Raw genomic sequence first — 12,661 nt, 5'->3', positions numbered from 1 at the left:
ACCTGTATGAGCTGTACCTTCCTCCCAAGCCGGACCATCCTCAGATACCTACGCTTCCACCTCAAAAGGGTGGTGTGTGTGTGTGTGTGTGTGTGTGTGTGTGGTGGTGTGTGTGTGTGTGGTGTGTGTGTGTGTGTGTGTGTGTGTGTGTGTTGTGTGTGTGTGTGTTGTGTGTGTTGTGTTGTGTGTGTTGTGTGTGTATTCCCAAGAGGTGAGTGCATGTCCCAGGTGTTAGTTCTAAAATAAACCAGTTAAAACTAACGGAGAACTAGGAAAAGCTCAAACCAAGTTTATTCACCTAATGGGTCAAACAGCTGAACAGACAAAGACATGTTCCCACCAGAACAAGTAAATATACCCCACTTCAGGTGAAGTCTTCTCCTTTTCTCTAAACATGACTTTTTGTTGCTAGGCAGGAAGTTAAGTGATGTGGGTAATAAACTGTTCCTTCTCCCTTCATGTGACCCGACCTGACCTCAGCCCACAATTCCTCACTAATCACAGCTATCCACCCTTATCAGTGACCGCAACCATGTGATTGGTTTCCCTTACTCAGTAACATTCAAGCCCCTGGCTCATATCCAGCCTTTAATTGACCCCGCCATTTTACATTCCCCTCCAGAAACCATTCACTTCTGGTGTAGCAAGTACTTCAAATTACAACCCAACAACTGAAACTAGATTGTGGCCCTTCTCCTTTCCATTGGATACCGATGTCAAACAATAACATGTTCTGACAAGAACGTAAAGGTTCTGCATTCCCTCTCTCCCTCAGTACCATGAACAAGGATATTCAAGTTTAGAAGTCAAGAACCCATCACAGGTATAGATATTTTTTATTAGTTGTGTGTGTTGTGACACACACACTCCTTGTCCTACTCCGTCTCACTCAATTTCAATAAATGTCTCTCTCTCACTCTCCCCCTCCCTCTCTCCCCCCTTTCGACACCCCCTCCTCCCTTCAGGCCCATGAGTCTCTGATCAGTGGTCACTTCCCGGCCCCAGAGGAAACTTTGCAGCAGCTAGCCGCTTTACGGCTGCAGTATCTCCATGGAGACGGGGCCAGCCGCGCTGGGTGGAGCCTCGGTAGTGTTTACCCAATGGGGCGCCTCCGCTCGCGCATCTTCCACTCCACCAAACAGGGAGGCGCGGCAGGAGCAGAGGGAGGAGGAGGGCAGGTGGGAAGTGTCAAGMGGGACGGGCAGGATAGAAGGAGAACCCCCAGCTTCCTGGATGGAAGTCTGAGGCGCAGCTTCAAGACGGGCTCGCTGAAGAAACAGAAGGTGGCGATGGGCACACACACAAACACACAAAGCATTTGCATAAAACATGCATACACACATGCACATGCTGACATCACCATTGCAATATTTTTCCTAGCTGTAGTTGTCAATATGTCCTAGAGATGGCGCCTCTCGTAAATCACACATTATCCTCTATTGACTGGGGCATCGCATATTCCATACAGAGATATCTTACCCTATCGCCTCTGATTAGGTTTAGGATTGATTGATTTGTTTGTTAATTAATTGATTGAATGAATAAATTGATTGATAGATTGATAAATATGATTGTAATCCTGTCCAGGAGGAAGAGGGGCAGCAGGTAGAGATGTGGGTGAAGGAGGAGACATCGGCCATCAGAGCCCATGTTCTGGATAAATGGACCAAGTTACTGGGACTCCCCCAGCACCAGGCTCTGCTCAAATACATGTCCATCGTCAAAGAGTGGCCCGGATATGGCTCTACACTGTTCGACGTGGAGGTGTGTGTGTGTGTGTGTGTGTTTTGTGTGTGGACCTTTGTGTTTTACTTCTATCTCATCCTCCCCTCCCTCTCCTCCTCCTCCTCTCTCCGCTTCTCCTCCCTCTCTCTCCCCTGCAGTGTAAGGAAGGAGGTTTCCCCCATGACCTGTGGCTGGGTGTGAGTGCTGACAACCTGTCTGTGTATAAGAGAGGGGAACCCAAACCTCTGCAGACGTTCCAGTATGAGCAGATCACCTTCTTTGGAGCTCCACAACCCTGCACCTACCAGATCACTGTCGACGGCAACGACTTGTTCTTCCACACTCCATTGGTAAACACACACACATATTCTGAAACACACACACACTACACTTACACCACATACACAACACGCATATATCAGACAGTCACAACAAAACAACCTCACACAATGGAAGAATAAATCAGGAATATACTGCACACTGCACGACAAACACTGATGTTATCTACTCTTTCTCTCTCTCTCTCTCTTTCTCTCTATCCCTCTCTCTTCTCTTTCTCTCTTTCTCTCCTCTCTCCCTCTCTCTCTCTCCCTCTCTCTTTTTCTTTCTCTCTCTCTCCCTCCCTCTTTCCTCTTTCTCTCTCTCCTCTCTTTCTCCTCTTCTCTCTCTTCTCTCTCTCCTCTCTCTCTCTCTCTCGCTCTCTCTCTCTCTCGCTTTCTCTCTCTCTCTCTCTCTCTCTCTCTCTCTCTCTCTCTCTCCCCCCCCCCCCCCCCCCCCCCCCCCCCCCCCTCCCCCCCCCCCCCCACCCCCCCCCCCCCCCCCCCCCCCCCCCCCCTCTCTCTCTCTCCTTCTCTCTCTCTCTCTCTATGCAGGTGATGGAGATTGCTAAGATCATGAAAGCCTACATCAACATGATGGTGAAGAAACGCTGCAGCATCATGTCTGTCTCCAGCGTCGCCAGCGCCTTCGTCAGGTGATCAACCAGCAGCCAATCAGAGCCCTCTATTCAACAGTACAGGCCTATCAGAGAGAGGCAGGAAGTGGATACAATCCACGGATTGGTCGGACGGTTGTTTTTTTGGTGGAGTCGGCTGATCTTGGAGAGGGGTAACCACAAAACAGTGGACAGTGAGGGATCTAAAATGGCATCCGATTTCACAAAGCGAAAAGGGGACGGACACTGCAGCTAACTATTCTAGACTTGGGAATTGGGTGGATTGGGTTAAATATCTGTTCGTTAACAATGAGCATGGAAAATTACCCATTTTGGGGAGGACAACTCCAGCATATCCCAACCCCCAGTTACCCTGCATGTCACTGTCTTACAGACAGCAGGTCCAGCGAGCACATTCTAACTCAACCTTACTTCATCTAAATATCTCTATTACTCCTTTTATATAAATCTCTAATCTCTCTCTCTCCCATGTATCTCCATCTCCTCTCTCTCTCCTCTGTCATCCCTCTCTCTCTGTTCTCTCTGGACCAAACCCATACCAACGACAAGCACAATAGCCCAGTCAAACCATACCACCCGCAAAGCTCCGTCGCCCCCCTTCTCCACCCCGATAACACACCCCACACACCCCTAGTCGCAGTCACGACACACTGCCAGCTAGGAGAGATCAAATGAAGCCTGTTACTATTTCTATCTTCCTTCCTCTGTCTCTTACCCTCTCTCCCCCCAGTTGATGAAACTCTCTTTTTCTCTGTCTGTGTGTCCCATTTCGCCTCTCTTTACAGTTAAGTGTTAATTTATTCTCTGTTGCTTGCTTGCTTCCTTTCCTCTCTCTTTCTCTCACTCACTCTCTCGTTCATCTGCTGTTACCGTGGTGACTGAGATAAAGGACTGTGTTTTCATCTCGGGGTCAAATGGAAAATCAGGTCCCTTCTTCATCAGACTGCACAGTACTTACTTCCTGTGTCAAAGGAAGTGACCTCACACAAACCCCCTCAAGAGAACCAGAGCTGGAGGCCCATCCAGGGCCCTCTCCCCGGAATCATCCTGACTCAGAGGCTCTTTCAAGGGGTAGCTGTCTGGCTCAGTCTGGGGGGGAAGCTCCGTGGGTGTGGAGAGGTCTGGAGGAGAGAATGATGCTAAGAGTGACAAAAGTCGACTACAAGATCAACCAAGGAAAATTGAGAGAGCTTTCTCCTATAATATGTCTACTATGAACATCACATATATAACATATTCATGTCCAACCTACACATACACTAATCAAACACTTATCGTTTTTGTATATCGCACCTCATAGGAACCCTAGATAGATTTTGGTGGTCACTGTACTGTATGTATATAAATACCATTATAAATGCCATTTGATTAATTTATTGTATGTGTAAACTAAATGCGAATGAACAGAGATATTCACTGCTGTATGTCTAATATGCCAACGCACCCTTATTCACTAGCAGTGCCATCTGACTAAATCACAGCGATATAGAGGGGTTTCACTTCTTGATGTAGAATGGGTAGAGTCAGTCGCGGCGGCCATATTGGTAGGGCGGTTTGGGATGGTTGCCTACATGCGTTTCTCTGTGCTCTAGTGAAATGTAGCCTTCGTATCAACCTTRTGGCTCACGTTTCCATATCGGTGGGTACTTTTTTTTTTTTTTTTAACATGAGGAATCTACAATCTTGTCTTCTCTACCCATTCTTTTTCTATGCTATTTGACTGTTCTCCAGTTCATGTGTGAATAGAACCTGTTTTAAGTCATGTGACTAGTGTACTGTACGTTCCCAGTGTCTCCCCTCCTGCAGTGCTGTGTTTGGAACGCTACCGTGAGCGTGTGTATCTGTGTCATAATGCAAGTGACTAACGAACTACCACACCGAGGGAAGAAGGGAACCATATGAAGAAAAGAAAGAAAGTGTGTTGTTGAGAAATAAGAGTATTATGTATCTGGGTAACCTTTATAAGAGAATGGTGTTGTGATTGTGATTTTAAATGGGGAAGAGTTTGGGAATGGAGGAAGGGAGGGAGAGGGGAGGATGGGGTATTTATTTGTTATAATTATTGCAGAGGGAGGGGATATGGTTGCAGTATGGAATTCTGTGAAAGAAGAGAAGTTCACACATTGAGGAGGTATGCATCTAGGGAATAGGAAAAGTTGGAATATGAGAATTCTAGGAACATGGGAATTTTGTTTCCGACAGTTTCTGACTGTCGTCACTGCTTGTGGGCCACAGCCCCCTGGAGGACCAGTCTATAGAATCAGAATTACTGGAAAGGACATTCCAATTCAGAACAACATTCCATCCTGTGTTCCAGTGGACCATTTGGAATGACTGAAAAATCCAATATTTGCATTTGCGTGCCAGTGTAGCATACATAAATACATGTTTTTGGTAGACAGGTTGGAATGTCAATTATCATCAAATCCAGTGAAATTCGGGACTGTGTCCTATCTAGGTATTCTCTTTCTATGGCTCTGCCTCTCACACGGCTAGTACACAGAGTAAGATGAAGTTGCCTCTTGACACTGATCTAAGGCAGTGGAGGCTGCTGAGGGGAAGAAGGCTCATAATAATGTCTGGAACTGAGCAAAGGGAATAGCATTAAACACATGGAAACCATGTGTTTGATGTATTTGATACCATTCCATTGATTTTGCTCCATTACCACATGCCCGTCCTCCCCAATTAAGCTGCCACCAACCTCCTGTGATCTAAGGTCAGTTTTGCATTTCACACCCAAATGGTAAGGGTAAGCTGATCCTAGATCTGTGTCTATGAGCAYCCTCTATACCGGGGTCCTTTTCCAGCCGCAGGCGGCCAGAGCAGGGCCTGACTGTAATCTGTTAAGGTTCATATTAATTATTATCATTATATATTGAAACATTGTGATTGTTTTGAGAGAAAACTGAGAAAGAGAGAGAAAATAGTTGTTGTTCTTTTTTTATTTGTAACTGGCTTTACAAACTTCTGCTTTAATAAATTATCGGAAATTGTCCAGTCTTCTCTTCTATACGCGCACGCACGCAGGTACCCGTTTATGCACGCGCACACAGCTGACATGATTGTTCTATTTCAGCTAGGGTGACCACATAATATAGGTCTATATTCAAAATACACAAATGCGGGACAACGGAATGTTTTTGCGGGGCAGTGCAGCCTACATGAATACATGTTTCTGGCAGACAGTTCGAAATGTCAATTATCATCAAATTAATAGGAAGTCTGACTGAAATACGCAGCAAATCTAACTTTGTTGGTAAATGAGTGGTGTATTAATTTGTTGATAAAATACGGGACATCAGACAAACCGCCAACATTCGGGACTGTCCCGTATTCTGGGACATGTGGTCGCCCTAATTCCACCTGTCATTGTTTGGGCGCGCGCAGGGAGAAAGGAGGACAGACCTTTTTGCCTCAACAGCACTTCAAGGGTTTATTTTCTTTAAACGGGTTGCCTTAATTTCTCCGTGTTGTTACTGAAATAAGACAACTTTTTAAACTCAAGAGTAAAGCCATAGACGACGGGATATTTTACTGCCAGAGTTTTGGATTTGAAAGTTTCAATAAATGATGGATTTGAGGAGTTTAGTAGGTCTACCTGCTGTTCTGCTACTCTTCGGTTTAGTCGCTGTGTTCGCGCAAACTGCCGCACCTAGCCTAGGTGAGTCAGTGACACTTCTTTTGTTGTTTTTCTTAACCATTGATTTATTGTCGCTTATAGATTATTTTGATCTATATGACATGATATTATAGTTAATTCTGTTGGCTCTAGTTAGTCTATGACGTTAATCACCGAAAAGTTATCAAACCAGAATTTCCCCGTTTTCACATTGTAGCATATTTCACAGTGACTTTGCCTTTAGGTAAAACACAAAATGACAATGCTTGTTTTCAGTTCCTTTTATAATTATGTAATTTAGACTTTCATCAACCTTAACATGTATATTATTATATTCAGATAATGGCTCTCTAATTTCAAGTGTCTTGGTACATTGGTAACATATTTGGCCTATTCACTGTTAGGGAGTTGTCTCATGGTTTCTGCTAAATGCTTGTGGAACTGAAACCTTTTAGCAGGAACGTTGGAGTGTTTTCAGTTCCTTCTCGGACACATTTCAGTAGTTCTAATCGTGACTGGCTGGCCCATTTAACTGTTTAAGTGTTTGGGTGAAACCAGTTAGTGTCCAAACCAAAGAGACACCTGTTCCCTGTCTTGGAAGAATCCTTCAGCCTTTTAGCCCCATAGAAACCAGACTACCAGGCTTACCCTTCTTATCTGGAGCCATAGAACTAACAGAATGTACACAAACAATTATGTGGAATCATACAGTCAAACAACAAATGGAAATCTCTACAGTAGGCTAAGTCTTGCTGCAAGTGAGAAGGCTTTATTACTGTCTCTAACTGCAGTTGTTTAGTATGTTATGAACTACGGATCTAATGTTTTTCCCCCCTAAATCAACCTGTTTTCTCTCCCTCGCTCAGTGTGTGAGACTAAGAATGGAACAAACTGTGAGGAATGTCTAACGATTGTGACGGTGAGTCTGGGATTAGTCTGGCATGCGAGTCAGGCACACTTTGGGTTTCCTGGTCCTGATTCCATCCCTATACCTCCTGCTCATTGGCCTAACTGGTCCGGTTTACTTCGCTATACCTCTTGCTCATGGGAATAACAGGGTCACAAATGTTTTCTGTTGCACATGAATCAGCATATCAGCTCCACCCTCCACACCTGTCAGACAGGTTGGGGGACAAACTGAATACACACCTCTCTCTGCCCTCATTTCTCTCTCTGCATCCCTCCATCCTTGGCATTGTGAACTCTATCCCTCCCAATCCTGAAACCCCTACCCATTCATAGTCCACATATATTTGTGTTATGTTGACCTGTGTGTGTGTGTGTTTGTGTCACAGTGCCTGTGGTGTCAGAAGACAAAGATGTGTATCACGTACCCAGTCAACACCATCCTCCCCCCGCACGCCCTCTGCCCCCTCAACGATGCACGCTGGGGACGCTGCTGGGGTAAGAAACAAACACACACACACACACACACACCTCTGCTGGAGTAGGAACTAATGTTGATTGTGTGTGTCAGTGAACTTCCAGTCATTGATCATCGCCATGGCGGTGGTGGGTGGAGTCATTATCATCGCCTTCCTGGTCTGCCTCTTCTGCTGCTGCAAGTGTGAACACATCGGGTATAGTGCTTATAACACACACACTCACACGTTGTTGATTTGTGTCGTCTGTTTCCAAAACACATCTCGGTTTGGGATGATATTATTTTATTTTTATATTATCATTGACTGCTTGAGTGTATTTATATACAGTTTTGGCTAAATATACTGGCACCCATGCACTTTTCTTAAATAAGTTGCAATTTCTTATTTGTTTCTTCAGATCCCCATTAGCTTTTGCCAAAGCAGAAGCGTTTCTTCCTGAGGTCCACAAAACATGACAAGTAACGAAACAGTGATAAACAAAACCAGTAACACAAATTTAAAATAGAAAGATATACAAAATTACAACAACAAAATAATAAACAATACAACTAAAACATGATGTATGTACATGTGTGTGTGTCCCCTTCTAAAATAAGTAACAAATAAAAACATCTGGTCTTCACACCGTATTAGATTTTCAACATTGCAGAACCAATTGTATTTTTGTAAACTTAAGTTGACAATTTTAATTTAGAAAATAAAGACAAATGGCATGGACTAAATTATTGGCACTCCGGAGCTATTACTTGGTTGCACAGCCTTTGGCCAAGGTAACTGCAGACAAAGGTGTCTTGTAGCCATCAATGATGTAACCCACTTTTCAGCAGAAAACTGCTCTAAATCTTCTGTTTGAGGGGTGCCCCCCTCAACTGATGTTTTCACATCTCTCCATAGGTTTTGGATGTGATTCAAATATGGACTCTTGGCTGGCCACTCCCGAACAGTCCAGCATCTCTTCTTGAACCATTCCTGGGTGTTTTTTCATGTTTGGGGTTGTTGTCCTGCTGGAAGATCCACAACATTCAGTGGAGACTCAGTTTTTGTACAGTTATGCCTTGCACACGTTCAAGGCCCCCGGGGGCCAGACGCAGCAAAGCAACCCCACAGCATTATCAAATTTCCCACATGTCAGACAAGAGTCCAGAACTGAATCACATCCAAAACCTATGGCGAGATTAGTAGTTGGAGGGAACCCCTCAAACATTTAAGTATTGGAACAATTTGCTGCTGGAAAGTGGGCCAAATGCCAGTAGAAAGTTGCAGCAAGTTCATTGATGGCTTCAAGAAGCGTTTGTCTGCAGTTATCTTGGCCAAAGGCTGTCCAACCAAGTACTAGCTACAATTTAGGAGCTGCAATTTGTCTTTATTTTCTTAATAAAAATTCTCAACTTAGGTTTGCAAAAATGTAAATGTCTCTGCAATGTCGAAAATCCAATATCAATGTTTTTTTCAATTTCAATTTATTTTAAAAGAAATAGGGAATAATTTAGTGCAAGGGTGCCTATATATTTGGCCTCAACTGTGTAGTGTGTGTTTGCTTTGCCGTGGTCAACTAAAGTGTGTAATTCTTCACACACACACTGACCTACCACATGGACTGACCTCCATGCACATGTATAAGTACTTATCCGCCCTAATGTGTGTGTGTCAGGTCTACGAGGTTCGATGCCAAGATGGAGAGACGGACCAATAAGATGAAGGGAAAACAGGAAGAGAGGTAAGACGTCATCATGGCACACAAACATCTGCGTATTTGTCTATGTATGTGAAGAAATTTACAACTAAAGAAAATGTTTTGTTATTCTAAGAGTCAGTATTTACATGGCTGTGTGTGTGTTCAGCTGGCCTACAACAAATTCCACAGGGAGATATGGTAAACGTTACCCTGTGTGTGCTGTATTTGACCTTAGTTTGTCTCTGACAATGTGACTGCGATCAGAACAATGCCCCAAGTTTCTTTTGTTAGTTTCATATCAGTTACAGCCGGAGTGACACAAAAGCATGACTGGAACAAACCTTTACATACGTCACAGCCAAGCTAACCGCCCAAACCGGTTTGTGCTCTATTCATGACTTCTTACCTACCTGGCTGGTCTGAAAGGTTGTGCAGTCCTCTTAAAATACGAAGTGTGTGTCTAACCAGCTGGTTGTCTTTGTGTTAATAGAAAGGCAGAGATGAAGATGAGGCATGACGAAATCAGAACGAAATATGGTACGACTTAAAATACACGCACACAAACACACCACTCCTGTCTGTGGAAAAACACCATCTACTACTCTGATGGAATTTAATATGAAAGATGATCTCTAACTCCTTCTCTCCCTCTTTTCCTCCCTCTATCTCTGCCTCTCTCTCTCTCTCTCCTTCCAGGTCTCAGTGGGTCCAACCCGTACTCCAAATTCTCCTGAGCTGATATTTGGACACTACTATCAACTGCCTGCCTTCCTCTTCACTTCTGACCTTTCAACCAACCCAACCCCTCTCCCCTAAGGACGGTTAACCTTACTGACTGTTCTATGCTCAGCTTACCCTGCCCTAAACCATTCATCATAAAAGTCTTAGAGGCGTTTTAAAGGATTTGTATAATTTCAGACCGTAGTTTTGAATGTAGCGCGCTCACAAGCCAAAACGAGTCACCAAATATTGTGCACCACATCACTTATTTCGTATGATGATATGTTATGTCCAGCAAAAAATATATATATTTCCTGAAATTCGTATGATGTAACGAATTCCAATTCGTACAATATGTTACGATTTTGTAAGTGCTTAAGATCCCGTTCAATATCTTTAACCGTTTTGAGGAGAATACATGAAACTGGCCTTAGATCAAAGTTTTGGGACAACCTGTTATACAACATTATCTGCCCATGTAACACAGGTCATTAAACATTGTGTTGAATGTAATGGACAAAGTATTCTACGAATGCTTAGCTAGAACAAGTTCTACGCTGCTTGGTATGTGGTGCAGTGCAGAACATGTCTTGCAGTGCAGACTATGTGAGAGCAGTGGACAGGTGCAGTAGCCTTAGAAATGTACCTTATTTATACCTTATATCTACCGCCTGTGACTACTACTGTATTACAAACTCATAATGATTATGGTACTTGAGGGTTACTACTTGGTTGTAGGAGATCTTACCTATGCTCTACTTGAATGAGAAGATGCACTCCAGAAAAGTTGACCTTATCTATGTTGACCTTTTTCCATGTATATTTATCTGATGGTGATCTATCAGAAATGTACTCCATCAAACAATAAACTTGTATAGATGTATTGTTTTTCTAATTTAAACCAGAATTGTACTAAATGATGCACTATGCAGAAATCCCTCCGCCATTTACTGCTTGCTAAAATATGAATAGTTCACCTTATTTCAGTTTGCGACAAAACAAGCAAGTATAGTTTAGAGAATCATTGTACCATCTAAACAGCTGTGAAATATATTTTACATACGGTAAGCATAGAAATAACACACATACCACAGATCTGCTGCTTCTTAAACTTGCTTTCAAAGAGTCACAGATCTATGTGAATTTGGTCAGGTTGCCCAAAAAGCTAAATATTGCAGCTTTAAATAGGAGGCTATTCAGAAGAGTTGAATACTCAGAATTGCAGATAGAAATGTACACACCTTGTAAAATGAGACAAAGAATGTCATATCTAAGTAATATATTTCTACCTGTGACAGCTTTCTCATTACAGACACCAGCTACTTCAGTTAGAATCTTGTCAGGCCAAATGAATCAACTTTTTATTAATGTCTAGTTGTGTAATAAACGACCCTTTGTTGATTGAACAAATCTATTTTTACTAAAATAAAACTTTCCACTATGTAAGACTTGTCTCTCTTTGGATCATATCAACTCCTATAACCTCTACCTCATAGTGAGAAACCTACAACAACCATATCAGACCAGTGATCGTAACATCAATAATAGTAGAGATGTGAATAAACAGGAATTCATGCAGTTCTGACTCAATCCTCAATTCTTAATCTCAATATACTCTTTAATCAAGCATTTTCTATGAGCAGAGCCACAGAGAGAATCACTGGAATGTAAACCCAGGCCTCGATCCCTACCCATTCCAATCCTTCCCTTTCTCCCTTAAGAGAGAAATTACATGTTGAGTTGGAGCGCCCCCGACTGGTCATCAAAAGCCATGCCCCCCCCCCCCCACACTCTCAGTTTGCTTCTATTTGGTTCTGTAATGAATACAACCCATTTCTCTATCCATTATTATTTTTTATTTTTTTATTTCACCTTTATTTAACCAGGTAGGCTAGTTGAGAACAAGTTCTCATTTACAACTGCGACCTGGCCAAGATAAAGCATAGCAGTGTGAACAGACAACAACACAGAGTTACACATGGAGTAAACAATAAACAAGTCAATAACACAGTAGGAAAAAAAGGAGTCTATATACATTGTGTGCAAAAGGCATGAGGAGGTAGGCAATAAATAGGAGCGAATAATTACAATTTGGCAGATTAACACTGGAGTGGTAAATCATCAGATGATCGTGTGCAAAAGAGCAGAAAAGTAAATAAATAAAAACAGTATGGGGATGAGGTAGGTAAATTGGGTGGGCTATTTACAGATGGACTATGTACAGCTCAAGCGATCGGTTAGCTGCTGATAGCAGATGTTTAAAGTTGGTGAGGGAAATAAAAGTCTCCAACCTCAGCGATTTTTGCAATTCGTTCCAGTCACAGGCAGCAGAGAACTGGAAGGAAAGGCGGCCAAATGAGGTGTTGGCTTTTGGGATGATCAGTGAGATATACCTGCTGGAGCGCGTGCTACGGGTGGGTGTTGTTATCGTGACCAGTGAACTGAGATAAGGGGGAGCTTTACCTAGCATGGACTTATAGATGACCTGGAGCCAGTGGGTCTGGCGACGAATATGTAGCGAGGGCCAGCCGACTAGAGCATACAGGTCGCAGTGGTGGGTGGTATAAGGTGTTTTAGTA

General features: G+C 43.2%; 1 protein-coding gene and 1 pseudogene across 1 annotated transcript; both read left to right on the top strand.

The window, feature by feature from the left end:
• Window positions 1–5,676, top strand: part of LOC111971053 (unconventional myosin-X-like) — a 26,315-nt pseudogene extending 20,639 nt beyond the window's left edge.
• A 120-nt stretch (window positions 5,677–5,796) lies between these two features.
• pttg1ipb (PTTG1 interacting protein b) lies at window positions 5,797–11,528 on the top strand. The gene is made up of 7 exons (XM_023997577.2): window positions 5,797–6,344; window positions 7,169–7,221; window positions 7,598–7,706; window positions 7,780–7,882; window positions 9,339–9,404; window positions 9,853–9,899; window positions 10,059–11,528. The coding sequence occupies exons 1-7, from the start codon at window positions 6,251–6,253 to the stop codon at window positions 10,094–10,096; spliced, it is 510 nt and encodes a 169-aa protein (XP_023853345.1). The 5' UTR covers window positions 5,797–6,250; the 3' UTR covers window positions 10,097–11,528.
• The last annotated feature ends 1,133 nt before the right edge of the window (window positions 11,529–12,661 follow it).

Source organism: Salvelinus sp. IW2-2015, linkage group LG12, assembly GCF_002910315.2.
Source record: "Salvelinus sp. IW2-2015 linkage group LG12, ASM291031v2, whole genome shotgun sequence".
NCBI lineage: Eukaryota > Metazoa > Chordata > Actinopteri > Salmoniformes > Salmonidae > Salvelinus > Salvelinus sp. IW2-2015.
Note: the sequence above shows the minus strand (reverse complement) of the source record. Positions and strands in the feature narration are given on the sequence as shown.